The sequence below is a fragment of the Hyperolius riggenbachi genome, chromosome 9 (genome assembly GCF_040937935.1).
Source record: "Hyperolius riggenbachi isolate aHypRig1 chromosome 9, aHypRig1.pri, whole genome shotgun sequence".
NCBI lineage: Eukaryota > Metazoa > Chordata > Amphibia > Anura > Hyperoliidae > Hyperolius > Hyperolius riggenbachi.
Window position 1 is genome coordinate 224,670,348 of NC_090654.1, and position 25,874 is coordinate 224,696,221.

The 25,874-nt window shown below is 46.5% G+C and overlaps 1 protein-coding gene across 1 annotated transcript; it reads right to left on the reverse strand.

Moving 5' to 3' along the window:
- Positions 1–1,875: 1,875 nt before the first annotated feature.
- Positions 1,876–24,276, reverse strand: LOC137531911 (protein Churchill). Its single transcript, XM_068251926.1, has 4 exons — positions 24,121–24,276; positions 13,630–13,765; positions 9,062–9,132; positions 1,876–2,138 (listed from the first exon to the last, which is right to left on the reverse strand). Exons 1-4 carry the CDS (start codon positions 24,157–24,159, stop codon positions 2,046–2,048), a joined length of 339 nt encoding a protein of 112 aa, XP_068108027.1. The 5' UTR covers positions 24,160–24,276; the 3' UTR covers positions 1,876–2,045.
- Between the last annotated feature and the right edge of the window lie 1,598 nt (positions 24,277–25,874).

Here is a 25,874-nt window from a genome sequence, read left to right on the forward strand (position 1 = left end):
CAAACAACACACACCTTTCCATAACAATGCATCCATCATGACTTGCTCACCCACAGCAAGTGTGGCCACAGTAATACCTGTTACTGAGGGCGGATCCCTGTATTGAAGGGAAAGAAGGCGGATCGGTATTAAGGGGTCTACTAGCCCTGCCCCTGCTACTCCCTCAGTAGTTACACCTCTGTGTTTTTGATGGTAATCATTTTTTTCTCTTCAGTCAGGATGATTGGACTATAGCACCTCTTTCTGATAACTAATTACAAGCCTTAAAAATAAACTCTTGCATAGCAGAGAAACCCTTTTAAATGTGTAGAGTAGATACATAAGGTCAATAGTTCAACATGGGAGCCGAATAGTTCAACACAGGAGACGCAAAACAATAAAATACCGTGTTATTCAGCTGAGACAATAAAAACTGTAAACTTGCATTTTTAACTTTTAAACACATAAGATGTTAATAATAAGAATGTGGGATCCTCTAAAAAATTGTATTGAGGAGTAGAAATAAACTTTTCATGAGTTTATTTTCATTTCAGGTTAGCTTTCAGCACTAAGGGTGCGTTTCCACTAACGCGGATTCGCATGCGTTCCCCGCATGCAAATTCGCATAACCAATAAAAGTGAATGAGCCTGTGTCCACTTGTCAGGAAAACGGAGCGTTTTCTTGTGCAGCAGAGCCATCCGAATTCGGACACCGCACACACGCATGCGATTCGCATACAATGTATTTAATAGGGAATTCGCATGGTGTTTTTTAATGCGAATTTTCATGCGAATTCGCATGGAATCAATGAAAAAGCACACAGGCACTGCCATGGTTAAATTCGCACACAGCGTCATCCATGCAAAATCGTATGCAAATTTGCGGTAAAATTCGCATACAACCGCATGCGATTTCACTCCTGCATGCGAATTCGTCCGCGGGAGATTCCGCGGCAATTCCGCAACGCACTAGTGGAAACGCACCCTGACAGACCGCCCTTAACTGCCATCAAAATTAAATAAGACATGGCAAGCAGTTGACAAATGCAGGTCAAGGCCTGAAACCCACTTGACCTTTTTCAGCAGACGTTTTGGGATTGCCGACGATCCCAAAAAGCTCTTTGCTGCTGAAAGTCAGTGGTGGTGAACCCACAGCCTCGATGTGGCCAAGTCATAATCAAGGGTCCTGCAGTATTTTGGAGCTATTGCGCTCCAATCAAAAAATAGAAGTGGAAAATCGATTTTGCAGCGGCTTTGTGGGTGACTGTTTTTTTAAATAAAATTTAGATACTTGCTGGGTCTCACGATGTCTGGCTTCCAACTCATAGCTGCAACCCCTAGCATAAGAAGTCAGCTGCGCCTCAATGGTTGAAGTCTATAACCTCTTGTGGTAGGGGGTGTGGCTACAACCCAGAAACAGGTGGAAATGAGGCCTGGTGAGTACAGGTAGTCCCCGGTTAACGAACGAGATAGGGACTGTAGGTTTGTTCTTAACCTGAATCTGTTCTTAAATCGGACCAATGTGCGATCTCTGTCCCCTGTACCTCTTCTGTGCCTCCAGTGTCCCCCTCTGTCGTCTGTACCTGCTTATACAGTCGAATGATTTGTGTACAAAATCCACAGCCCTGGTAAGTATTAGACTAAGGAGTCAGAGTCGAGGAGTTGGAGGCATTTTAGGTACCCGGAGTCGGTGGTTTCATAAACTGAGGAGTCGGAGCCGGAGTTGGAAGATTTTTTATACCGACTCCACAGCCCTAAATTACACCACAAATTGTCCGGGGTATTGCTGCACAAAGTGCTTGCAAGCGAAGCAGGGATCCTTAGTGGATCCCAGGTAAATTGTCTAAACTGGCAGACACACAAGTGTATAAGCAATGCACACGTCACACTGAACAGTACCATACAAAACATGTTTTATTTTTGTTATATAGAAACACTGTAACAGCTTGTTGAACCATCACACTATTATTCTTGGCACTTCAAGTAGACACGATGGTTTATGCTGGTAAAGGAAATATACATAAGGTAAACGATCATAAAAATACTCTGCTGATATATAATCATCTTCACAAGAGAGGCGCCATCTGTCGGGGGTCATCAGGCAGAATGCTGATGGAGTCTTCTGCTCTCCCACACAACATGCACAGCATGGTGTACTCCTGAAATCACAAAGGCGAGAAACATAAGCAGGTAAGGGCAAGTCTAGCAATATTCTGATAAGTCACTTAAAGTGAATGGGAACCGCATTTAAAAAAATGAGACAGATACTTACCCAAGGAGAGGGAAGACTCTGGGTCCTATAGAATCTTCCCGCTCCTCTCCTGGTCCCCTCGTTCCAGTGCTGGCTCGCCCGGCAGCAGTATTTGACTAAATTAGTCAAATACTGCTTTACCTGGCCGAAGGAGGCTTCAGTACAGCCCGGCGGACGTCCGATGACGTCAGCGCGCCCGCGTGGGACGCAGAAGTGCCAGGCCTTGGAGCGCAGAAGAGCCCGACCTGGCAGCCGGCCTGGCCAGGTCGGGTCGGCCACCGGAGACCACCGGGAGCCTGCGGAGCGGCGGCGAGGGCACCTCCTGCCTGCCACGGGCTGGAGGAAGCCCCAGGTAAGTGGATATTGATTTTTATTTTTTTACAGCCCTCCCTGAACCTTCCCTTTAAAGTGGGATAGAACATCAAAATTAAATTTTTACTTTAACCTTCCTGGCGTTATGATCATTTCCAGATTTAGGGTCTAAAAGCTGTGAAATTTGAAATGTTAGTTGCGGATTTCCGTCCCGAGCCTAACTCGGGATTACCGATAAGGAGCTTAAAACATTAAGCACAGTTAATAATGAGCATGAAACAGTAGAAGACAGCTCTAATGTCGTTTAAAGGCATATTTACACATCACTGAAGCTACCTGATAATATTGCTTGTTTCAGAGCAAATGATCAGAATAACTTGTAATTAACGGACATATTTATCTCCTTTTAAGCAATATAGCAAGGAAATGAGCAGCGCTACTTAAAAACAGACTAGTGCCTACCTGCAAAAGAGTGCAAGCCCCACTTGTGGAGTCGAATACACACCGAGCATACACATGACCTGTCTACCACTAGAGGAGGATGTTGGTTTCCATTAACAGCTTGCATGCAACCTATTAAGTACTCATCCCTCCCACTGCGAAGAAGTCAATCCTCCATGGGAGGGGCCTAACACTAACTAAATCCTAACCTATGTACATGCATAGCCTGGGTGCGGCTAATCAAGGTGCGTTTGTAGTTCCTGGGGGGGCTCAGCGCATCTCTGATGGAGGCCATTCGGAGGCGGCCTGGTGTTGCGCTGATCCACCTTTTGCGCAATTTTCAATTTTATTTGATTAGCCGCACCCAGGCTATGCATGTACATAGGTTAGGATTTAGTTAGTGTTAGGCCCCTCCCATGGAGGATTGACTTCTTCGCAGTGGGAGAGACGCTGGCACGCTAGCTGGAGTTGTCACTCACCGCTGCACGGGCTGATCTCAGATGGTCCTGCAGATGAGTGTGCTGGAGTGGGACACTCATCTGCAGGACAGCGGTGCATCCTGGGGAACTCCTTTCTTTTCAACTGTTAGTTTTTCCCCCTCAGAATTCTGCTTTAAAGGAGTTATCAGGCAAACTAGCCCAAATGGGCTTTACTCACCTGGGGCTTTCTCCAGCCCCTTACAGCCGACTGTCCCACGCCGACCGCTCCGCCTACCGCCACTGTCCCGGTCTCGCCGCTCTTTATTCACGAAGAGCCGCTGTCAATCACGGCCACATTGGGGGCGGCGAACTGCGCAGACGCAGAACTACTTTGCCTGCGCAGTTCGCCGTGGCCCATGTGGCCGTGATTCACAGCGGTGCTTCGTGCAGCCGCAGTAAGGCCGACCCCGTGGTCGGCCTGACTGAATAACGAGCGGTGAGACCGGGACAGCAGCGTGGGACAGTCGGCTGTAAGGGGCTGGAGAAAGCCCCAGGTGAGTAAAACCCATTTGGGCTAGTTTGCCTGATAACTCCTTAAGAGACACAAATGTTTAATTCCATCTTTAGTCAACCGTGTGCTTAATGCTATCTGTCTGAAAGTTTACAGACCCACCAGCTGGAATACACAAACAACATGATTACATCCCCTTACCAAAATCAACAGTATTTGGTTGCCAATTTTCTTAGCATTTGGATACCTTAACCATTTCTGCAGCTGGGACATGAGCCTCACATCCGCAGCGGCAGCTGCTACAGCCACAGGGACGCGCTAGTCATGTCCCTGCAGTTTGTGGGGCTGTGCACGAGATCATGCGGGCAGATGCGTCCAGCGACGCTTAACGACAGTCGTCAATCAACGCCTCAGGAAGTAAGCGATCGTGGTACTTTGCATGGAGTCATCGGGGATCTTCGCATCCGCAGGTGTCCGTCGCATAACGAAGCACGTTCACTGTGTCGGGGGGGGGGGGGGGGATTGGCAACATCGTTTAACATTATGTTAAATGATGTTCCCCGACTTCGGGAAACATCAGCGCAAATATCGCCTCGTAGGTACGAGGCTTAACGAGACTCTGAAGTCTCAAAAAGAGTATTTTTATTTTACAAATATGTTTAATATGTTAGCCCTAACCAAACCGCCGCATTCCCGACGCTGTACACTATCTAAATCCCCCCAAACTCCCCGGGGGGCAATCCAGGCAGCGCTTCTGTGAGAGGCAGAGCTATGAGCCACAGCTCTGCCTCTCAGTGCGTCTGTCAGCCCGGATCACCGCCTCTCCCCCGACCCTCTCACAGTCTTCCTTCACTGAGAGGGGTGGGGAGAGGCGGAGATCCGCCGCTGACAGACACGTGGAGAGGCAGAGCTGCAGCTCATAGCTCTGCCTCACATGGAAGCGCTTAGGACAGCAAAATCCACAACCAAGAAAGTCGTGGTTTTTGAAGGGGAGAGGGAGGGCGAGTTAGGGGGATTTAGATAGTTTACAGCGGTGGGAATGCGGCGGTTTAGTTAGGGCTAATATGTTAAACACATTTGTTAAATAAAAAGATTTTTTTTTTGAGACTTCAGTGTCTCTTTAACCACTTTGTCCTCCTTGACGTATAAAAACGTCAAGGAGGACAGGCGCGCTCCCGCGGCCGATCGCGCGCGTGCACGCGCACTCCCGGCCGCGGAGTCGGTAGCCACGGAATCAATGTATCGGGCTAGGGAGCCCGATCATTGATTCCTCTCCCCCGCTGAAAAAGCGACAGCTTCTCTCGGAAGCTTCGCTCTTTCTGAAGCTGTGTCCCTCTAAGCGTACATTGTACGCTTAGAGTGACGTCATGTAAAAAAAATCGAGATTGCCATCTTGTGGCCAAAAAGTAAAACTACAAGTAAATACCCAAAAACCTTACACTACACCAATATTTCCCCAAATAAAACACTTTTATATCCCACCCTCCCAAAAATGCCCACATGAAATGTTTAATAAAAAAAAAACAAAAAAAACATTACTATAAAAACAAACAAAAAAAAAAAAACATAAATATTTACCTAAGGGTCTAAACTTTTTAAATATCTATGTAAGGATGAAATATTTCTCTCTATTTTTTTTTATAAGCTTGTAAATAGTGATGTATGCAAAACGGAAAAAATGCTCTTTTATTTCCAAATAAAATATTGTCGCGATACATTGTGATAGGGACATAATTTAAATGGTGAAATAACCGTGACAAATGGGCAATAACAATACGTGGGTTTTAATTATGGAGGCATGTATTATTTTAAAACTATAATGGCCGAAAACTGACAAATAATGAATTTTTTTATTTTTTTCTTATTCTTCCTGTTAAAATGCATTTACAGTAAAGTGGCTCTTAGCAAAATGTACCCCCCAAAGAAAGCCTAATTGGTGGCGGAAAAAACAAGATATAGATCAGTTCATTGTGATAAGTAGTGATAAAGTTATAGGCTAATGAATGGGAGGTGAACATTGCTCGGATGCATAAGCTGAAAACGACTGAGATGTTAAGTGGTTAAAGGGACACTGTAGGGGGGGGGGGGGGGGGGGGGAATGAGTAGAACTTACCCGAGGCTTCTAATGGTCCCCTGCAGACATCCTGTGCCCGCACAGCCACTCAGTATGGTCTGTGTCTGCGCAGTATGCTCCTGGTGACATCAGCGGGATTGAGGACATGGCAACGCAGGCGCAGTGGTTTTCAAACTTTAAAGTCTGAAATTCCAGAAGTGAACCGGAGGCGGGGCCGGAGCATCGGTGAGTGGCTGCGCGGGCACAGGATGTCTGCAGGGGACCATTAGAAGCCCCGGGTAAGTTTAACTCATTTTTCCCCAGCCCCCCTACAGTGTCCCTTTAAGTTGGCTACTGCAGAGTTTGGAGTGTGGTTAAAAATCGATCAGAAAGTTGATTGAAATTCAGATCAGACATGTTGGAGGAAAAAAAAATAAAAATTGATCTGGCAGGCATATCTGCCAGAAAATTGTATCGTGTGCACCTAGCATAAGCGGGGGGCATAGCGGAGGTTGGACATCCATATCAGAATGTTCCAATGCAGCAGCATTCCACAGGGCTCTGTATTGCCTCTTTTTCTACTTTTACTTAAAGAGGAACTGTAGTGAAAATAACATAATGAATAAAATTACTTATATTTTTACACTATTTATTTATTAATTATTAACGGACCACTACCGCAAAAGATTTCATTTTTTTAACACCCCCACAGTAGTTATACCAAGCATATAGAAGATTCACTGTGACATTTATTTCAATAACTAATATGGCCCTTTAACTATCCACATGTCACTGTATCCTCTATGCGTCAGTCCCTGCACTAGCGCTGACCGACTTCTGTAACTGTAATCTCATCATAGGGGAACCCTTGGCGAGCGTTGTAAATGGCAAATGGTATAGTCCTTTTTTTTTTTCTTTTACTTGGCCCCAACAGCCATAACCCAAAGGAAACTCACGCTGTAACCGGCTGTTCTTCCGGACCCACTTTCTACATGCCAGCCAACCAGGGGAGCAGCTGTCAGCAGCACTGCCCAATCACGCTGGAGCCGCTCTCCCCGTCCATCCAATCACCACTGCTCTTGCCTGCTTGCAAAGACTCACAATCGCAGAGCAGCTTTGAGGAGAGCGGCGAGATGTGATTCATGTGAATCAAAGCGTAGAGCAGCTTTGAGGAGAGCAGGGAGATATGATTTATATGAATCATATGATTCAAATGAATCTACAAAGCGCAGGGCAGCTTTGAGGAGAGCGGTGAGATATGATTCATATGAATCATATCTTGCCGCTCTACTCAAAGCTGCTCTGCGCTTTGTTGATTCACATGAATCATATGATTCATATGAATCACATCTCGCCACTCTCCTCAAAGCTGCTCTGCGCTTGTGAGTCTTTGCAAGCAGGCAAGAGCAGCGGTGATTGGATGGACGGGAGAGCGGCTCCAGCGTGATTGGGCAGTGGGAAGCGGTGCTGCTGAGAGCTGCTCCCCTAGTTGGCTGACATGTAGAAAGTGAGGGTCGGAAGAACAGCCGGTTACAGAGCGAGTTTCTATCGGGTTATGGCCGTTGGGGCCAAGTGAAAAAAAAAAAAAAACAGGACTATACCATTTGTCATTTAAAAAGCTTGCCAAGGGTTCCCCTATGATGGGATTACAGTTACAGAAGTCCATCAGCGCTAGTGCAGGAACTGACGCATAGAGGACACAGTGACATGTCGATAGTTAAAGGGCCATATTAGGTATTTAAATAAATGTCACAGTAAAACTTTTATATGCTTGGTGTAACTACTGTGGGGGCAGTGGCGTAGCTAAGGAGCTGTGGGCCCCGATGCAAGTTTTACAATGAGGGCCCCCCCCAAGCACGCTATAAATAACAATTAATATGGTGCAACAAAACCTGCCAATGGCAACCACAGTGTCAGAGGTGCAAGAAAGGGGTGGGGAACAGCTTGTTAATGATTACCACTATTCAAAGTATCTATAGAAGTGATTATTATGAGCACAGGACCAATAGAGAGCTAATACTGTAGTTGAGGGAGGGCTCCTCAGGGCCCCTCAGGCCCAAGGGCCCCGATGCGGTCGCTACCTCTGCACCCCCTATTGCTACGCCCCTGTGTGGGGGTGTTAAAAAATGAAATCTTTTGCGGTAGTGGTCCTTTAACCACTTGCCGACCAGGGGTGATTTGCCTGATCTGTGCTGCGTGGGCTCTCCAGCCCGCAGCACAGATCAGTATTATGCCAGGGCGATCAGACTTCCCCCCTTTTTTCCCCACTAGGGGGATGTCCTGCCGAGGGGGGGGGGGGTCTGATTGCCGCCGGCCATCTGCGTTTTGCGGGGGGGGGGGGCTCCTCAAAGCCCCCCTCCGCAGCCATTTCCGCCCTCTGCCTCCTTACCTCCCTCCCTCTGTAATGCGCAGGACGGAATTCCGTCCTGCGCATTGAAGGATAGGCTTCCGCCTATCAGATGCCGGCGATCCCCGGCCAATCAGAGGCCGGGGATCGCCGATCTGCCCTACGGCGCTGCTGCGCAGCAGCGCCGTATGATGTAAACAGCGGGGATTTCTTCCCCGCGTGTTTACATTTTGCCGGCGAGCCGCGATCGGCGGCTCTCCGGCTGTTCACGGAGACAACCTCCGTGAACTGACATGGAAAGGCGTTTCCATGGTAACCCGCAGACGACCAGTTTACGCCAATCGGCGTTAGCTGGTCGTCAAGAGGTTAAGTCAGTGGTTGCACATTGTAAAATCTTTCCTCACCCTGATGTATATTCTAAAATGCATTACAGGTGGCGACCTCTTTTGTCCTGTCAGGTGATCTCTGCAGAATGTTTGTTTACAGAGAGTTCTAAAGCCAGTTGAAAATATACCTGGTCTCCCAGAATGCTCTTGGGGAGAATTCCACATATTAAACAGCCTGGCTAAGCATCACTGTGACGGCAGGTTACATACCAACATACAGCAATATATCGATTTAGGAAGGGTTTCTGATGCTATGAAAAGTGGGCCCCCTGAATAATTTACTGCATTCTACTACATGTCCCTACAGTTCCTCTTTAAGATCACATCCATTCTATTGAATACAATACACACACAGCTTGTACCTGGTATTCATCCACCACACTGAATGTATATTCATGCTTTGCAATCACATGGTGACAATTTTTACACATATCTGAAAAAAAGAAGAGACAAAATATTCTCAGACCAAGAAAGCATTTTGAGACATTACCGGTAGTAAAATCAACACTAAAGCATCACTGTACTGGCCTCCTGTGTCCAGCATCACATGACACCGTCACTATACATGTGCAGGTGTCACATGGTACAGGTGCTCCCGGTGACGCCGGACACTGGAGGAGGCTAGGAGGGTGGAACCCCTCCACAAACATAAGGGGGGGGGGGGGGGTTGAGTGGTCCCAACAAGAGGAAGTGGAGGTGCTAGGGTGATTTCCAATACATTTCATGCTGAAATCTATTAAAAAGATTTCTGGGCAGTGTAATTGACTTTTCCTAAAGGAATTTTAATGAAATGGCTGAATAAAGAAAGAAAGTTGAGTCACCAATGGCGTAGCCCCCCATTTACCTTTACTAATAAAGCGTGAACTAGTGCTTTAAAGCAGTCCTGAACTCAGAACTTCCTCTCTGCTCTAGAAGATAAGCAACAGCATAATAACTTTTAAAGAAAAACATTTCTTTGTTACGGCTGATACAAACCCTACAATAAATCTGCAGAAGGTAAAGGAAAGAAAAACACAGGGAGATCCGGGAGCCCACTTTGGTGCAATACCGTTAGTTGGAAAGATAATTTTTCAAAGATGTAGCGGTAATATACTCACAAAGGTAGGTTGCTATTGAGGCAACCACTCGTTCTCGCAAATGGGGAAGTGCCGTCCCCACTCGGCCTTGACAATTGGTCACAACTCCGAGAAAAGATAGGATCTATCAAACTATTGTCTGATATTGATCTTCCCACACCACGGGGGTACTAGTACTTTTTAAGGAAATTTTGGAGGCGCCCGGTCAAAAAGGGAAAGGAGGAGAAGGGAAAGGAGGGAAGGGGGGGGGGAAATAAGGGAGGATTCATCCATAAGTAGCAATATTTAGCAATATTTTGCATGTGGCTTGTCCACTAGTATACAGATAGTTGCATTCTAAAAAACTGAGTCTAAAAGTGTGTCTTTGAACCTTCTAAACCCTTCTTCCCTCCTTTCCCTTCTCCTCCGCCCCCCCCCCCTTCCCCATCCCTTCTCCCTACATATGGGCTTAGTAATTTCATGGTATAAACTAGTATGGATGTATGTTACATTTGTATGTGTGTATATATGTATAGATTTACGGATCTTTTTTATATAAATTATTACGCAACCCATCATGTTATATACACACATGATGAATATTAATTGACATGAAATTAATTTGATTTTATGTGGATCATTGTAGATATTTTAAGCAATAGAAAATGTCTGTTTTAGGACGGTTGTAGTATCTTTATCGCAATGTGTATATATATTTCAGTGGTGTCTGAGTTGTTGTCATTGTTTTATTCTTGAAGGCACTTTTATTGACCTGAGGAAGCGGCTTAAGCCGTGAAACGCGTTGTCTTTGTGCATCAATAAAAACGAAGTTTTCTTTCATCATATATCTCTACTAGCTTTACTTCCCTTAAGGGGACAACTTTAAGGTAGCAAAAATCTATTAACCATTCGCACACTCACATGCAAATGTTCAAACAATTGCATTCACAGATTCACTCATCCAGGCACAACTGTTATCCCTACAGCTAAATTAAAAGCCAGGGTTTTAGTTCACAGAAGAATGCATTCTTATGCTTAATCACCTATACTGCGCAGAAGTACCCAGGCAAACATAGGTGTCCTAACTCTGGCCCTGTAACATGCATAGTGCAGACATGCAAACACATTCATTGCATCAAACCTATCAATGGATTAGGAGCACACATCCTAACTTCCTCTCCTGGGAAAGACAGTGCATCTTACCAATCGCACAAGGGAGCTAATGTTATGTGTCCATGTGCACAATGCGCATACACCAGCATAAGCTGTCTGCATGCTGACAAACATACAGGGGAAGGGGGAGTGCACCGAATTGGACCCTAGCCACAGGGGTCAATGATAAGAATAAACATACATATATCCAGGCACATCGCCTCTAGTTAGGACATTAAATAAATTATTAGGGAAAGGGAGGTGCTGAAGGGGGTGTGGCTAAAAAAACAGCAAAAATCTATTAACCATTCGCACACTCACATGCAAATGTTCAAACAATTGCATTCACAGATTCACTCATCCAGGCACAACTGTTATCCCTACAGCTAAATTAAAAGCCAGGGTTTTAGTTCACAGAAGAATGCATTCTTATGCTTAATCACCTATACTGCGCAGAAGTACCCAGGCAAACATAGGTGTCCTAACTCTGGCCCTGTAACATGCATAGTGCAGACATGCAAACACATTCATTGCATCAAACCTATCAATGGATTAGGAGCACACATCCTAACTTCCTCTCCTGGGAAAGACAGTGCATCTTACCAATCGCACAAGGGAGCTAATGTTATGTGTCCATGTGCACAATGCGCATACACCAGCATAAGCTGTCTGCATGCTGACAAACATACAGGGGAAGGGGGAGTGCACCGAATTGGACCCTAGCCACAGGGGTCAATGATAAGAATAAACATACATATATCCAGGCACATCGCCTCTAGTTAGGACATTAAATAAATTATTAGGGAAAGGGAGGTGCTGAAGGGGGTGTGGCTAAAAAAACAGCAAAAATCTATTAACCATTCGCACACTCACATGCAAATGTAAAGGTGATTAAGCATAAGAATGCATTCTTCTGTGAACTAAAACCCTGGCTTTTAATTTAGCTGTAGGGATAACAGTTGTGCCTGGATGAGTGAATCTGTGAATGCAATTGTTTGAACATTTGCATGTGAGTGTGCGAATGGTTAATAGATTTTTGCTGTTTTTTTAGCCACACCCCCTTCAGCACCTCCCTTTCCCTAATAATTTATTTAATGTCCTAACTAGAGGCGATGTGCCTGGATATATGTATGTTTATTCTTATCATTGACCCCTGTGGCTAGGGTCCAATTCGGTGCACTCCCCCTTCCCCTGTATGTTTGTCAGCATGCAGACAGCTTATGCTGGTGTATGCGCATTGTGCACATGGACACATAACATTAGCTCCCTTGTGCGATTGGTAAGATGCACTGTCTTTCCCAGGAGAGGAAGTTAGGATGTGTGCTCCTAATCCATTGATAGGTTTGATGCAATGAATGTGTTTGCATGTCTGCACTATGCATGTTACAGGGCCAGAGTTAGGACACCTATGTTTGCCTGGGTACTTCTGCGCAGTATAGGTGATTAAGCATAAGAATGCATTCTTCTGTGAACTAAAACCCTGGCTTTTAATTTAGCTGTAGGGATAACAGTTGTGCCTGGATGAGTGAATCTGTGAATGCAATTGTTTGAACATTTGCATGTGAGTGTGCGAATGGTTAATAGATTTTTGCTGTTTTTTTAGCCACACCCCCTTCAGCACCTCCCTTTCCCTAATAATTTATTTAATGTCCTAACTAGAGGCGATGTGCCTGGATATATGTATGTTTATTCTTATCATTGACCCCTGTGGCTAGGGTCCAATTCGGTGCACTCCCCCTTCCCCTGTATGTTTGTCAGCATGCAGACAGCTTATGCTGGTGTATGCGCATTGTGCACATGGACACATAACATTAGCTCCCTTGTGCGATTGGTAAGATGCACTGTCTTTCCCAGGAGAGGAAGTTAGGATGTGTGCTCCTAATCCATTGATAGGTTTGATGCAATGAATGTGTATGCATGTCTGCACTATGCATGTTACAGGGCCAGAGTTAGGACACCTATGTTTGCCTGGGTACTTCTGCGCAGTATAGGTGATTAAGCATAAGAATGCATTCTTCTGTGAACTAAAACCCTGGCTTTTAATTTAGCTGTAGGGATAACAGTTGTGCCTGGATGAGTGAATCTGTGAATGCAATTGTTTGAACATTTGCATGTGAGTGTGCGAATGGTTAATAGATTTTTGCTGTTTTTTTAGCCACACCCCCTTCAGCACCTCCCTTTCCCTAATAATTTATTTAATGTCCTAACTAGAGGCGATGTGCCTGGATATATGTATGTTTAACTTTAAGGTAGGACCGCACCTTTTTTTATTGTTGCTGCTTCTACCAGATAAAGTTTTAAATTTATTAATTAATTTTTGACCGGGCGCCTCCAAAATTTCCTTAAAAAATAAATCTGCAGGGTTTACTTCTTGAAGAAGACAAAGGGTTAACATCCTGTGTATACAAATTAGCTGCTCTGCTGAGGATGCCGAGATTCCTGTGCTAACACAGCAGAGTGATCAAATTACACTTGTGATTAGTTACAGATGAGGGGGAAATTAGACAGGGTCAGCTGTCTAAATACATATAGGGAGGATTTTTCTGTTTTCCTTCTGTCCTGTGAAAGAGTTCAGGTCCACTTTAAGAATATGCCCTTCCATTATATACCATAAACAGAAGTATATTTATAGAACATCAGTGGCTAGCTTACTGTCGTCCTCACACTTGCTGATGTACATTAGGCAGTATTACACATTATATTTAGAAAAAGAACACACTTACGATCAAAAGTGATGATCTCTTCTCCATCCTCGTCATCGGCTGTTTTGTTGGCAATGAGGACAAAGTCTCGCTTGTTGCATTTCACACAGCTCACATAATTGAGCAAAAACGATCCCGTCTCCAAACAGGTGTTACCCTGAAATACAAACACATGAGTTTCACAGCTTCTGTCCTCACACACAGGAAGCCATTTCACATACCAAAGTGTGTCAGCTTCACTGGTGAAGAAAAAAAAGGGATGTGAAAAAATTAAGCTCATCAGTGTCAGCACCCAGTAAAGGAAATCTAAAGGGGGGAAGCGGAAAAAAAAAAATCAGTTTAACTTATCTGGGGCTTCTTGCAGCCCCCTGCAGTCATCCTGTGCCCACACCATCTGTCCAACACCCTCCGGCCAGCAGCGGCGACCCCCACAAAGCTGGCTGGCCACGCACCTCCTCGTCGTATTAACATGCACGGCAGCATTCTACGCAGGTGCAGACAAGAAAAATCGCTACTGCGTACACGATCAGGGTGCGCACGGCTCAGGGCAGTGCATGCGCAGTACCCTCCGAATAGCCACGATCTGCCAGCTTTGTGGGGATCGCTGCTGCTCGCTGGAGGGTCTCGGAAGGATGGCGCGAACACAGGATGATTCCAGGGGGCTGTTGAGGGAGGGGATTGGTGAGGTCAGGAAATGGCTCTGTATTAGTGCAAACGCCAGGTGATGACATCATCAGAGGCTGAACTAATCAAAAAACTGTATCAGGTACCACTCATCTGTGGGAATCGAGAATCCATGCACTGAAGGCGTACCCTAACAGAATAAATATACTAATAACTAGTAACGGTAATTTGTGTATATCCGAAGGTAGTGAGCCAAGCTTGATCAGGCCCATGCTACTGCCCAGGTGGTTCGCGCACACACAGTAACAGTAACCCAATCGGACTTAGCTTTCTCTGCTGAAACTCCAGCAGGGACGTGTTACTGCGCGTGTGCAAGCTGTCAAAAAAGACAGCTGTCGTGCGGGGCCGGCACTGGAATGGGCTATCCCCGAGGTAAGTACCCAAATTGGGCAATTTTTACACTACAGCACTACTTAACCTCCCTGGCTGTGCATTTGTGTCTGGAATTATGAGTCAAAAGCGGTACATTTTTTTCTAGAATTTTCGGCCTCCAATTTTTAAGTCATAATTTACCAAAATATGACAGAATAAAAGCCTGCTAGACATTCTGCATATAAATAAAATACTGGAACACAAATGTTGTGAATTAATTAAATTTATGAAGAAACTTAAACATTTTGAAACTGTACAAATAAGAGAGTAGTCAAAATCTGGGCAAAAATCGGTAATAGTATGGCAGAAGCACTTAACTCAGAAGCAGTTGGGAACCAAATGGCTATATTGTTACTATCCTGTGCTTTCAAATAAGCTTTTCTGCCATCTCTGCCATGGCAGTCAGGTGACACAGGGGAGAGATCAAATTACAACTTGTGATTAGAGACAAATGAGGCTAAAGTCTCTCTATATATACATACATACAAACATGTACATACATGCATGTACGTTCCTGTATGCATGTACATGTATGTATGTATGTATGTATGTATGTATGTATGTATGTATGTATGTATGTGCATGTCCAAGCATATGCATACATGTACACACACACATATATACACACACACACATATATACACACACACACATATATACACACACACACACACACACACACACACACACACACACACACACACACACACACATACATACATACATACGGTACTGCAGCACACAACAGGAAAACAGTGACAGGGGCTCTTGGTTACGCTTTAACGCGTTTAAGCTCACCAACTGCGCCAAAGTGTCCCCGATCTGGTGAGTCCTACTCTAACCAGGCAAAAATGCTAGTTTTTATCAGCGTTCTAGTGGGAACCATGCCAAAAGCCCAGGGGTCAGCTAAATGGGAGAAATGAAATTAAAAACACCTCACCTTGTAGCTAGTAGAAGGTGAGGTGTTTTTAATTTCATTTCTCCCATTTAGCTGACCCCTGGGCTTTTGGCATTTGGTATATACATACATGTAAGCACACACACGTACAGTATATACATACTTGTAAATATATATATATATATATATATATATATATATATATATATATATATATATATATATATATATATATATATATATACAGACACACGGCGATTTCACTCTGTTCTTCACATTCTCTTCAGGTCCACTTTAAAAAATTAGCCCGGCCCCCGCCGCGTGACGTCATGACGCCCCGCCGCCGCCGCGCACTGATTGGCCGCCGGGTCCCCGGAAGAATAGAGGGGACTTGGGGATCCCGGCGGCCGAAAAACTTTGAAGACAGGTTGGGGGGAGAAACCTGGGTCCCGCTGGCAGCGCTGATTGCGCGCGGGACCCAGGTAAACAAAGCAGCAGCAAGATTCTTCAGAGCCCGACCTGAGCACGGGCTTACCGCTGTGCACATGGAAATCACAGCCCGTGCTCAGGTCGGGCTTACCGCCAGGGAGGCTACAGTGTACCTGAGATAGGGCAGGAAAAAAATGATACATACCTGGGGCCAGCTCCTCACTCCCTCGCCGTCCTCCGCCGCCTCCTGGATCTTCTGCAATCGGCACCAGTAAGTCGTCCAGTCAGAGCCGGTCAGCACAGGAGCAGTCTGGCCGCGTGCTCCCCGGGAGCTCCAGTGGCCGGAGGAGTTATGTGCCTGAGCAGTAGTACTAGTAGTAGGCCGTGCATGCACGGTACGCCCCAGACCGGAGTGTTTTCCCCAGAATTTTTTTTCCAGCCAGGTGGCATGAAAAAGTAGCCGGGTGGAGGCGGAGGATGGCGAGGGAGCGATCAGCCTGGAGGAGGCTATAGGATATAACAATGTGCTCTGCTGCTATGGTGGGAGGAGGAAAGACGATAGCGCATCCAATGAATGACTACTTCCTTTGAGCTGGATAACTAGGGGAAGAATGTTTTAAACCAACATGATCCAGCACACCAGATCCTTCAGTGACACATCAGGCCAGCTGTACGCACTCTAGATTCTCGGCAGAGGTGGTTGGTGGGGGCAAACTCTTAACGGGTTTATACTAGCATGCGTTTGCACTCACAGCCTGGTTACACAATACACCCATTGATGGAGTATTTACATTTAGTTGTTTTTTTTCAAAGTTGTCCTTTAAAGCCTTGTACATATGCTTGACTGATAATGACTGCCTCAGCCAATAATTGGGCGTGTGTACAGGGGGTCTAACCCCCAACATGCTAGCGATCAGCCAGGCAGATCAACTCACCCCCAGCAAAGGCCGATTCCTTTAAGCTGACTCATTTTTTGCCCAGCAATGTCACCCAAGGGCATTGGGTCTCGATCTACTATGGTTGTCATTCATCAAAGGTGTGTACGCACCTTAACCACCCTGGCGTTCTATTAAGATCGCCAGGGCGGCTTTTTTTTAAATAAAAAAAAACCTATTTCATGCAGCCAACTGAAAGTTGGCTGCATGAAAGCCCACTAGAGGGCGCTCCGGAGGCGTTCTTTCGATCGCCTCCGGCGCCCAGAATAAACAAGGAAGGCCGCAATGAGCGGCCTTCCTTGTTTTGCTTACATCGTCGCCATAGCGACGAGCGGAGTGACGTCATGGACGTCAGCCGCCTCCGATCCAGCCCTTAGCGCTGGCCGGAACTTTTTGTTCCAGCTACGCTGGGCTCAGGCGGCTGGGGGGACCCTCTTTCGCCGCTGCTCGCGGCGGATGGCCGCAGAGCGGCGGCGATCAGGCAGCACACGCGGCTGGCAAAGTGCCGGCTGCGTGTGCTGCTTTTTATTTCACTAAAATCGGCCCAGCAGGGCCTGAGCGGCAGCCTCCAGCGGTGATGGACGAGCTGAGCTCGTTCATACCGCCCGGCTGGTTAAGGCTAACACAGATGTTCAGTAAGTGTCATCTAAAATGATTATTAATAGAACAGTCACTGTACAGACTTGTTGCTCCGCTACTGCTGAACATTTTTGTTGTTGTTGTTCTATGCAGAAAAGATGCCAAGTGGGAGGTGCCCTGCTGCAAGGACAGCAAGAATTTAATGATACCATTTGGTAGTTAGTGGTCCGCCCTATAAATCTCCAATGATGTTGTGAACAACATCGGGGGACACCTTTAAAGAGGCTCTGAAGCGAAAATAAATCCTGCTTTTTACCTGCTATTTACCTTAATCAGTATGAGGAGAGGTGAAACGCATTCCCGCGGCAAAACAAGGGCTTTATACCTCCCAAATCCCCGGGGCAAAATGCGGGGAGCGCTTCCTGTAAGAGGCAGAGCTTTGTGCTGTAGCTCTGCCTCTACTAGAGTCAACCTCCGCTGATCGGCACCTCTCCCAGCCCCTCTCAACCTTCTTTCACAGAGAGGGGCGGAGATCCGCACGCAGATTGACTTCAGTAGCGGTAGAGCTACAACGCTAAGCTCTGCTTCCCCGGGCAGCAAAATCCATGACTTTGAAAGTCGTGGTATTTTGCCTGGGGATTTGGGGGTATAAAGCCCTCGTTTTGCCGTGGGAATGCAGCATTTCACCTTTCCTCATACCGCTTAAGGTAAATAGCAGGTAAAAAGCAGCATTTATATTCGCTTCAGACTCTATTTATAAAAGTCTAGCCTCTACACATATATTTAGCTTTAATGAGGTCTATAGATCACAATTCAAAGTCTCCACTTTTAAAAAATGAAGGTGTGGTGGGTCATACTGTAATCCCGCACTTCTGTGAAGTATTAGTATAGACATGCTCTGATACACCAGCTGAAGCAAAATCAGGTTTGCGTTAGGGGTAGGGCTACCATAGCTAAAATCCTGAGGCTAAGGAGGAAAGGCCTAAGGTCATCCCCTCAATTCTCCTAGGAAACGTGCGCTCCCTGCCCAACAAGCTGGATGAACTGCTCCTCCTCTGTGACAGGAGGGAGTACAGCGCTAACACCCCAATATTTTGCTTCACAGAGACTTGGCTTCACAAGGATATCCCTGATGAGGCCCTACAACTCCCTGGCTTCAGCCTCATCCGAGCTGACCGAGACACCGCTTTGTCCGGGAAAAAGAGAGGTGGCGGCATCTGTTTCTATATCGGCTCTGCTTGGTGTCCCAACATCTCAGTACTAGCCAGGAAATGCTCCCCAGACCTTGAGCTCCTTCTTGTTAACTGCAGGCCAGTATACTCACCAAGGGAGTTCTCCTCCTTCGTCCTGGTTGGAGTGTACATTCCACCGGATCCCAATGTCAACTCTGCCCTGCTTGACCTGAGCGGCTCCATTTCCCAGTGGGAGACGTCCCTCCCGGACTCTGTTTATAGTTGTGGGCGACTTCAATAGAGCCAACCTCCGCCACGAGCTACCACGCTATCAGCAGCATGTTGCCTGCCCCACGAGAGACTCGGCCACACTCGACCACTGCTACACCGTACTGAAAAATGCATTCAAAGCTGTTCCGGGGGCTGCGCTGGGCTCCTCTGACCACTGCCTCATTCATCTCATCCCCACCTACAAGAGGCGTCTGGAGTCTGCAAAACCGGCCCTCAGGTCCTCCAAGGTCTGGTCTAGCGAGGCCAAGCTCCAACTTCAAGCCTGCTTTGACTGTACGGACTGGCAGGCTCTGGAGGCACCCAACCTGGATGAGTGGGTGGAGAACGTTACATCGTACATCAGCTTTTGTGAGGACTCTTGTGTACCAACCAAAACCTATAAAGTCTTTCCAAACAACAAGCCGTGGTTCTCCAACAAGCTACGGCAACTTCGGAAGCGCAAGGAAGCTGCGCACAAATCAGGCAACCTTGAGGAATATAGGAGGGCGAGGAACGACCTTAATCGTGAATTGAGGGTTGCCAAACGTGGGTTCGCTGAGAGGATGGAACAAAACCTCTGTTCAAAAGACTCACGAGCCGTATGGAAAGGCCTTAAAGCTGCCACTAATTACAAGCCTCCTCCCCGACACGCTCCACCTAGCATCGAACTTGCTGAAGAACTCAGTAAATTCTACTGCAGGTTCGAGTGCCAGGACTTGCCGGCGGGGGACCTGTCACCGCCCACCTCCCCTCTGGCACATGCGGACCTCAACTCGAGTCTAAGCCCACCCACCATGGCTGTGAGCGAATCAGACGTCATACATCACCTGTCAACTATGAACTCAAGGAAAGCCTCTGGCCCGGACGGAGTGTCCCCTGCCTGCCTGAAGTCCTGTTCTAGGCAACTTGCTCCTATTCTCACCACTATATTCAACAAGTCACTTCAGTTGGGCAAGGTTCCTGCCTGCTTTAAGAGGTCCACCATCATTCCAGTCCCCAAAAAGCAGGGCGTCACTGACCTCAATAACTTCAGGCCTGTTGCACTAACTTCCGTTATCATGAAGACCCTCGAAAGGGTTGTCCTGTCCTTTCTGAAGTCCTCCACCACGCCCCTCCTAGACCCATTCCAATTTGCGTACAGGGAAAACAGGTCCACCGATGACGCCATCAATATCTGCCTGGAGCTCATCAGCAACCACCTGGACAGGCCAGACTCATATGCCAGAGTCCTCCTCCTGGACTTCAGTTCGGCATTTAACACCATCTGTCCACGCAGACTTCAGGAGGGTCTAGCTACACTCGGTGTCCATTCCAGCCTACACCATTGGATCACGGACTTCCTATCCCACAGGTCACAATCTGTCAAGCTGGGCGACATTTCCTCCCAACCACGGACCACGAACATGGGGGCTCCACAAGGCTGCGTCCTGTCTCCAATGCTGTTCTTCCTCTACACCAACAACTGCAGATCCACAGCAGATTCTGTCAAGGTTATCAAATTTGCAGATGACACCACTATAGTTGGCCTTATCACCAAGAACGACGAGAGTGCCTATCGTCAGCAGGTAGGCAGTATCTGCCACTGGTGCAGGGAGAACAGGTTGGTCCTTAACGCAGCTAAAACTGTGGAGATGATTATCGACTTCAGGAAGCATGCCCCTTCTCCACCACCAATCCACATTGACGGAACTGAAGTGGCGATAGTTCCCTGCGTCCGCCTCCTGGGCACAACCATCTCAAACCACCTCAGGTGGAAGGCTAACACCAGCTCCACCGTGGCAAAGGCCCAGAAAAGACTCTTCTTTCTCCGTCAGCTGAAAAAGTTTGGCATGCCCCAGCATGTCCTCACAAGATTCTACTCTGCCACCACAGAATCTATCCTCTGCTCTTCCATCCTGGTCTGGCACGCTGGTTCCTCCGCCAGCGACAGACAAAAACTCCAGAGGGTCATTAGATCAGCAGAGAGAATCATCGGGAAACCCCTCCCTCCACTTGATCTACTCTACAACTCGAGACTACACACGAGGGCGCTGAAGATAGCCATGGACCCCTTACATCCTGGCCACTGCTACTTCAGTCGCCTGCGGTCAGGGCGAAGATTCCGGGTCATCCCCACCAGGACCACGAGGCACAGGAACTCTTTTTTCCCTTCAGCAGTCAATCTCCTGAACTCCACCCACGTCTCACCTCCACCCCATCCTTCTTAGACTCACAGACGCGCTTGGAACTTATGGACCGAGCCCTCATAGCCTGCCTCTACTATCTGTTGTATCTTCTTAAATGCTTATCATGTATGTCTCTTGTTTTAGTTCACTATTATTCATGTCCTTGTAGATGTTGAGCTCTGTAATGTGCCAAACCCAATTCCAGGTGTGATCCTGTCATGCTTGGCGAAATAAATGATTCTGATTCTGAGGCTCACTGGGGGAATGTCTTTAACCTCCCCGGCGTTCTATTGAGATCGCCAGGGAGGCTGCGGGAGGGTTTTTTTTTAATTAAAAAAAAACTATTTCATGCAGCCAACTGAAAGTTGGCTGCATGAAAGCCCACTAGAGGGCGCTCCGGAGGCGTTCTTACGATCGCCTCCGGCGCCCAGAATAAACAAGGAAGGCCGCAATGAGCAGCCTTCCTTGTTTGGCTTTCCTCGTCGCCATGGCGACGAGCGGAGTGACGTCATTGACGTCAGCCGCCTCCGATCCAGCCCTTAGCGCTGGCCGGAACTGATTGGTCCGGCTGCGCAGGGCTCGGGCAGCTGGGGGGACCCTCTTTCGCCGCTGCTCGCGGCGGATCGCCGCAGAGCGGCGGCGATCAGGCAGCACACGCGGCTGGCAAAGTGCTGGCTGCGTGTGCTGCTTTTTATTTGAAGAAAATCGGCCCAGCAGGGCCTGAGCGGCAGCCTCTGGCGGTGATGGACGAGCTGAGCTCGTCCATACCGCTCAGGAGGTTAACTGAGCTTGACTAGAATAATGATACATGGCTTTGGCAGGGACATTAGATAATGAGCTACTTTCAGGGACACTTAGCGACATGATGGTTATATCCAGCTCTACCTACAGATACTGTGTTCTTTGACCTGAGGAAGTCTTGCGAAACACGTTGGCCTCAATTCAGTAAGGGCAATTCGGTAAAATATTTTAGGTTTTTTTCTCAAATTCACTAAGATTTCCCCCATGCAGTAGAAGTTCAGTAATTTCACGAATAAACATGATTCAATTCACTAAGCCCTGCTGGGAAGGTCTCACTAGCTGTAGAGCAGGTTAGCGGCCAGGCAGGAAGCTGTGTGCATGAGCCAGGATTTCTCTCCAGGAGGAGCTCTTCTGTATAAGAGCATACCGATTTTCACATCTAAAAGGTATGCAGAAAAGGCTTTTAAAAAGTCTCCTCCTGCTCTACTCGACTGAAGCCCCGCCCTTTGGACCAAATCGGGTGAGAAGCAGGGCTGTGTGCCTCTCCCTATCTTTAGGGCTCGTTCACATTGCGTTACGTTTGCTTTTGCTTTTTTTTTTCCTCCTCCCAGCGCTCGGGTGGGCGCTACGGTATTTGTAAAGTGCTTCAATAAGCTGTTTTTCAGAGTGATTGCGGTTTTTCACTCCCTGATGCAAGTCAGGAAGTGGACTATTTGACCCGGAAAATAATAAATACAATGTATTTATTCTTAAAACGCAATTGCTGCACAAAGCAATTTTGTGAGCGTTTTGCCTATACCTTCCATTGAGGCGGAATCACCTCAAAAATGGTACATGCACAGTTTCTCTGAGCGGATCGTAAACGTACCGCTCAGATGTGAACTCTCTCATAGGGAATCATTGCACAAGCGTTTTGAAAATCGCCTGCGTTTAAAAAAAGGGCAGGTGAACAAGCCCTAACTCCATGTCTGGGGCAAAACTGATTTGTTTCATGTTAGTCTGTTTTTAGAATTTTTTTTTACTTTTTTGGGTGCCTCTTTCCACTGTCATGAATTATTTGATGTACTGTATGAAACAATGAGGACAATATCAACATGACACATCATTAATACATAATTAAAACATACATACATCATAACAGCTATTACATTAATTGCGGAAGAAGGTAGTGAAGCATGCGTACGTTAAAAAGGGGCGCTGGGAAAAAAGGGCGCGGGGTTTTAAACGATAAGCATGGATAACGTTTAAAAATATATTGTACTGTATTTCGTTTAAAATTAATGTTTTATAAAGTTATAAATCATTAAATAATGTGCATTAAATCGGCAATTGTAAAAACGTTAATCTTTTGTTTAAATAGTGAAACATATAATAACGTTTAAAAAAAAATTACTAAGTAACCCTCCCTGTACCTACCCCTAACCCCTAGACCCCCCTGTTGATGCCTAAACCTAAGACCCCCCCCTGTTGGTGCCTAAGTAACCCTCCCTGTACCTACCCCTAACCCCTAGATCCCCCTGTTAGTGCCTAAACCTAAGACCCCCCTGTTGGTGCCTAAACCTAAGACCCCCTGATGGTGCCTAAACCTAAGACCCCCCTGTTGGTGCCTAAACCTAAGACCCCCCTGGTGGTGCCTAACCCTAAGACCCCCCTTTTGGTGCCTAAACCTAAGACCCCCCTGTTGGTGCCTAAACCTAAGACCCCCCTGTTGGTGCCTAAACCTAAGACCCCCCTGTGATAAGCATTAATAACGTTTGAAAAACATATTGTGCGGTTTTTTCGTTTAAAAATAATGTAATAAAAAAAATATTGGACTGTTTTTCGTTTAAAAATAATGTTTGAAAAAAATATTGTACTGTTTTTCGTTTAAAAATAATATTAAAAAATATATAAATCATTAAATAATGTGTAATCATGAGAAGCAGTAATAAAACATTAAGTCTCCGGGCGCCGCTTTTAAAACATTTTTCTCCGGCTCCCTTTTTTCCTATCGGGCGCCCATTAAACGATATTTATTATGGGAGTGAATGGCGGCGCCCGATTTGTCCACTAGCCTCCTGCGCCCTTTTTTACTGTTCCCAGTGAAGCATTAAGGCATATAATGCATTATCTCAATGGCAACATTTATCTGGTTGTTTCAATTGAAATATAGACATCTATACTGACCAGCTGTCTATACCTCAACTCAGAATACGTCATCAGTATCTCTCTCCTCCTCCTGCAGCCCTCCCTGCCAGCACCACACCCTTCCCCCACCCCAGTCTCACCCGATCCGGGTACTCCTCCTGCACACACCCTCCGCACATGCTGTTGCGATCCTGGAGCCCTAAATAGAAGCCACTTATGGATCTCCCCAATACAGACAAGCTGCAAAGTTCTCAGCTTCAGGGAGCAGCAGGACCTGTGATGACCTCACCCCATCATGTGACCGGAAAACATAAGACAGCCTCTCTGCAAGCTGATGCAGAATTGCAGATGCAAAGTTATATTTAGCAGGCGTTGTTTCTATGGGGAAGTTGAGCTGCTTGCAGCAGGAATGGCTTTCTAGAACTTCTGCTTCTCCTGCATCCTGCTTCTGCACATCTCTCTGCTATATCTCTGGGCTGTCTGCAGCTCCTGTGGCATTAAAAGTCCCAGACAGCTCTACAGGGTGCTGGAGAGAGCCACACTATTCAAAATACATGATTACTCATAGCCTCTGCTCCAACTGTCCCTCTTTCATCCTCCTCATTTGTCCCTCTTTCAGGACTGATTTACAGATCTATGTATATATATATATATATATATATATATATATACTTTTCTGCTGTTTATATGAAGGAAAATAAACCATGATAGAAAGGACCAGTGTGGTTTGAATTATAAAACTACATCATTTTCTTATGAAATCTTTATGGTATGCGTGACTAGGGGTGTTCTGGGGGGGTGTTAGGGGTGTGGCTTAAGTGTCCCTCTTTCTTATCTTAAAAAGTTGGGAGGTATGATTACTGTTACTACTCAACCTAAGCCCATTTAAAAACAGGCTCTAGGTCTGTCAGCGCGCATGCACACACACGCCGGCCTGGCCCATCTTCTTCCTGTCCCAACTGCTGTCAGTGTGGCACATACAGTAGCGAAAAAGCACTGACACAGGGACATGGGAAGCAGAGACACAGGCACATTATTATGTAGAATTATTAATTGATATATAGCAATGGTACTCTGCTCTAGCAATTTAAAGATAACCTGAGATAAATAATAACAAACAATTCATACCTATGTGGGGCTTCCTCCGGCCCCTTCGGCCTGATCCGTCCCTCGCCGCTGTCCTCTGCCTCCTCCATCCTCCCTTATGGTTCCTGGTAACTTCGGGAGTATGGGCTTGTTCACACTACAAGAGCTTTTCTAAGCGCTTTGTGATTTTAAAAGCTCCTGCTAGTATTATCCTATATGTGTGTTTACACTAGAGCGATGTTATTTTGTAAAAATCCCCCATAGCATTGCATTTGCAAGAGCTTTTCAAAATCACTAGCGCTTAAAAATCTCTTTTAGTGTGAACAAGCCCTAAGGGCTTTCTGAACTGGTTGAACTCGATGGACATATGTCTTTTTTCAACCAAAATAATTATGTAACTATGTACATGCGCAGCCCGCCGCAGTCCCGTCGCTGGGATCATTCTGCTACTGCACAGACTGGCCGAAGTTAACAGGAGCCATAATGGAGGATGCAGGAGGCGGAAGAGGACGGTGAGGGAACGATCAGACTGAAGAGGGCTGAAGGAAGCCTCAGGTATGTATGAAATTATTTAATTATTCATCTCGTATACTTTAAAGAACACCTGTAAGGAAAAAAAGTGCCCCTACAGGGTACTTATCTCGGGAGGGGGAAGCCTCAGGATCCTATTGAGGCTTCCCTGGTGCTTCTTGGCCAGCCCAATCCTGGGCTGGGACCCCTGGACAATAAAAACCCCAAAACAATCTCTGTTGCTGCTGCGGCAGGGCATAGTAGCGGAGCCTTGCCTGGGCTCTGGCGAAAATAGCTT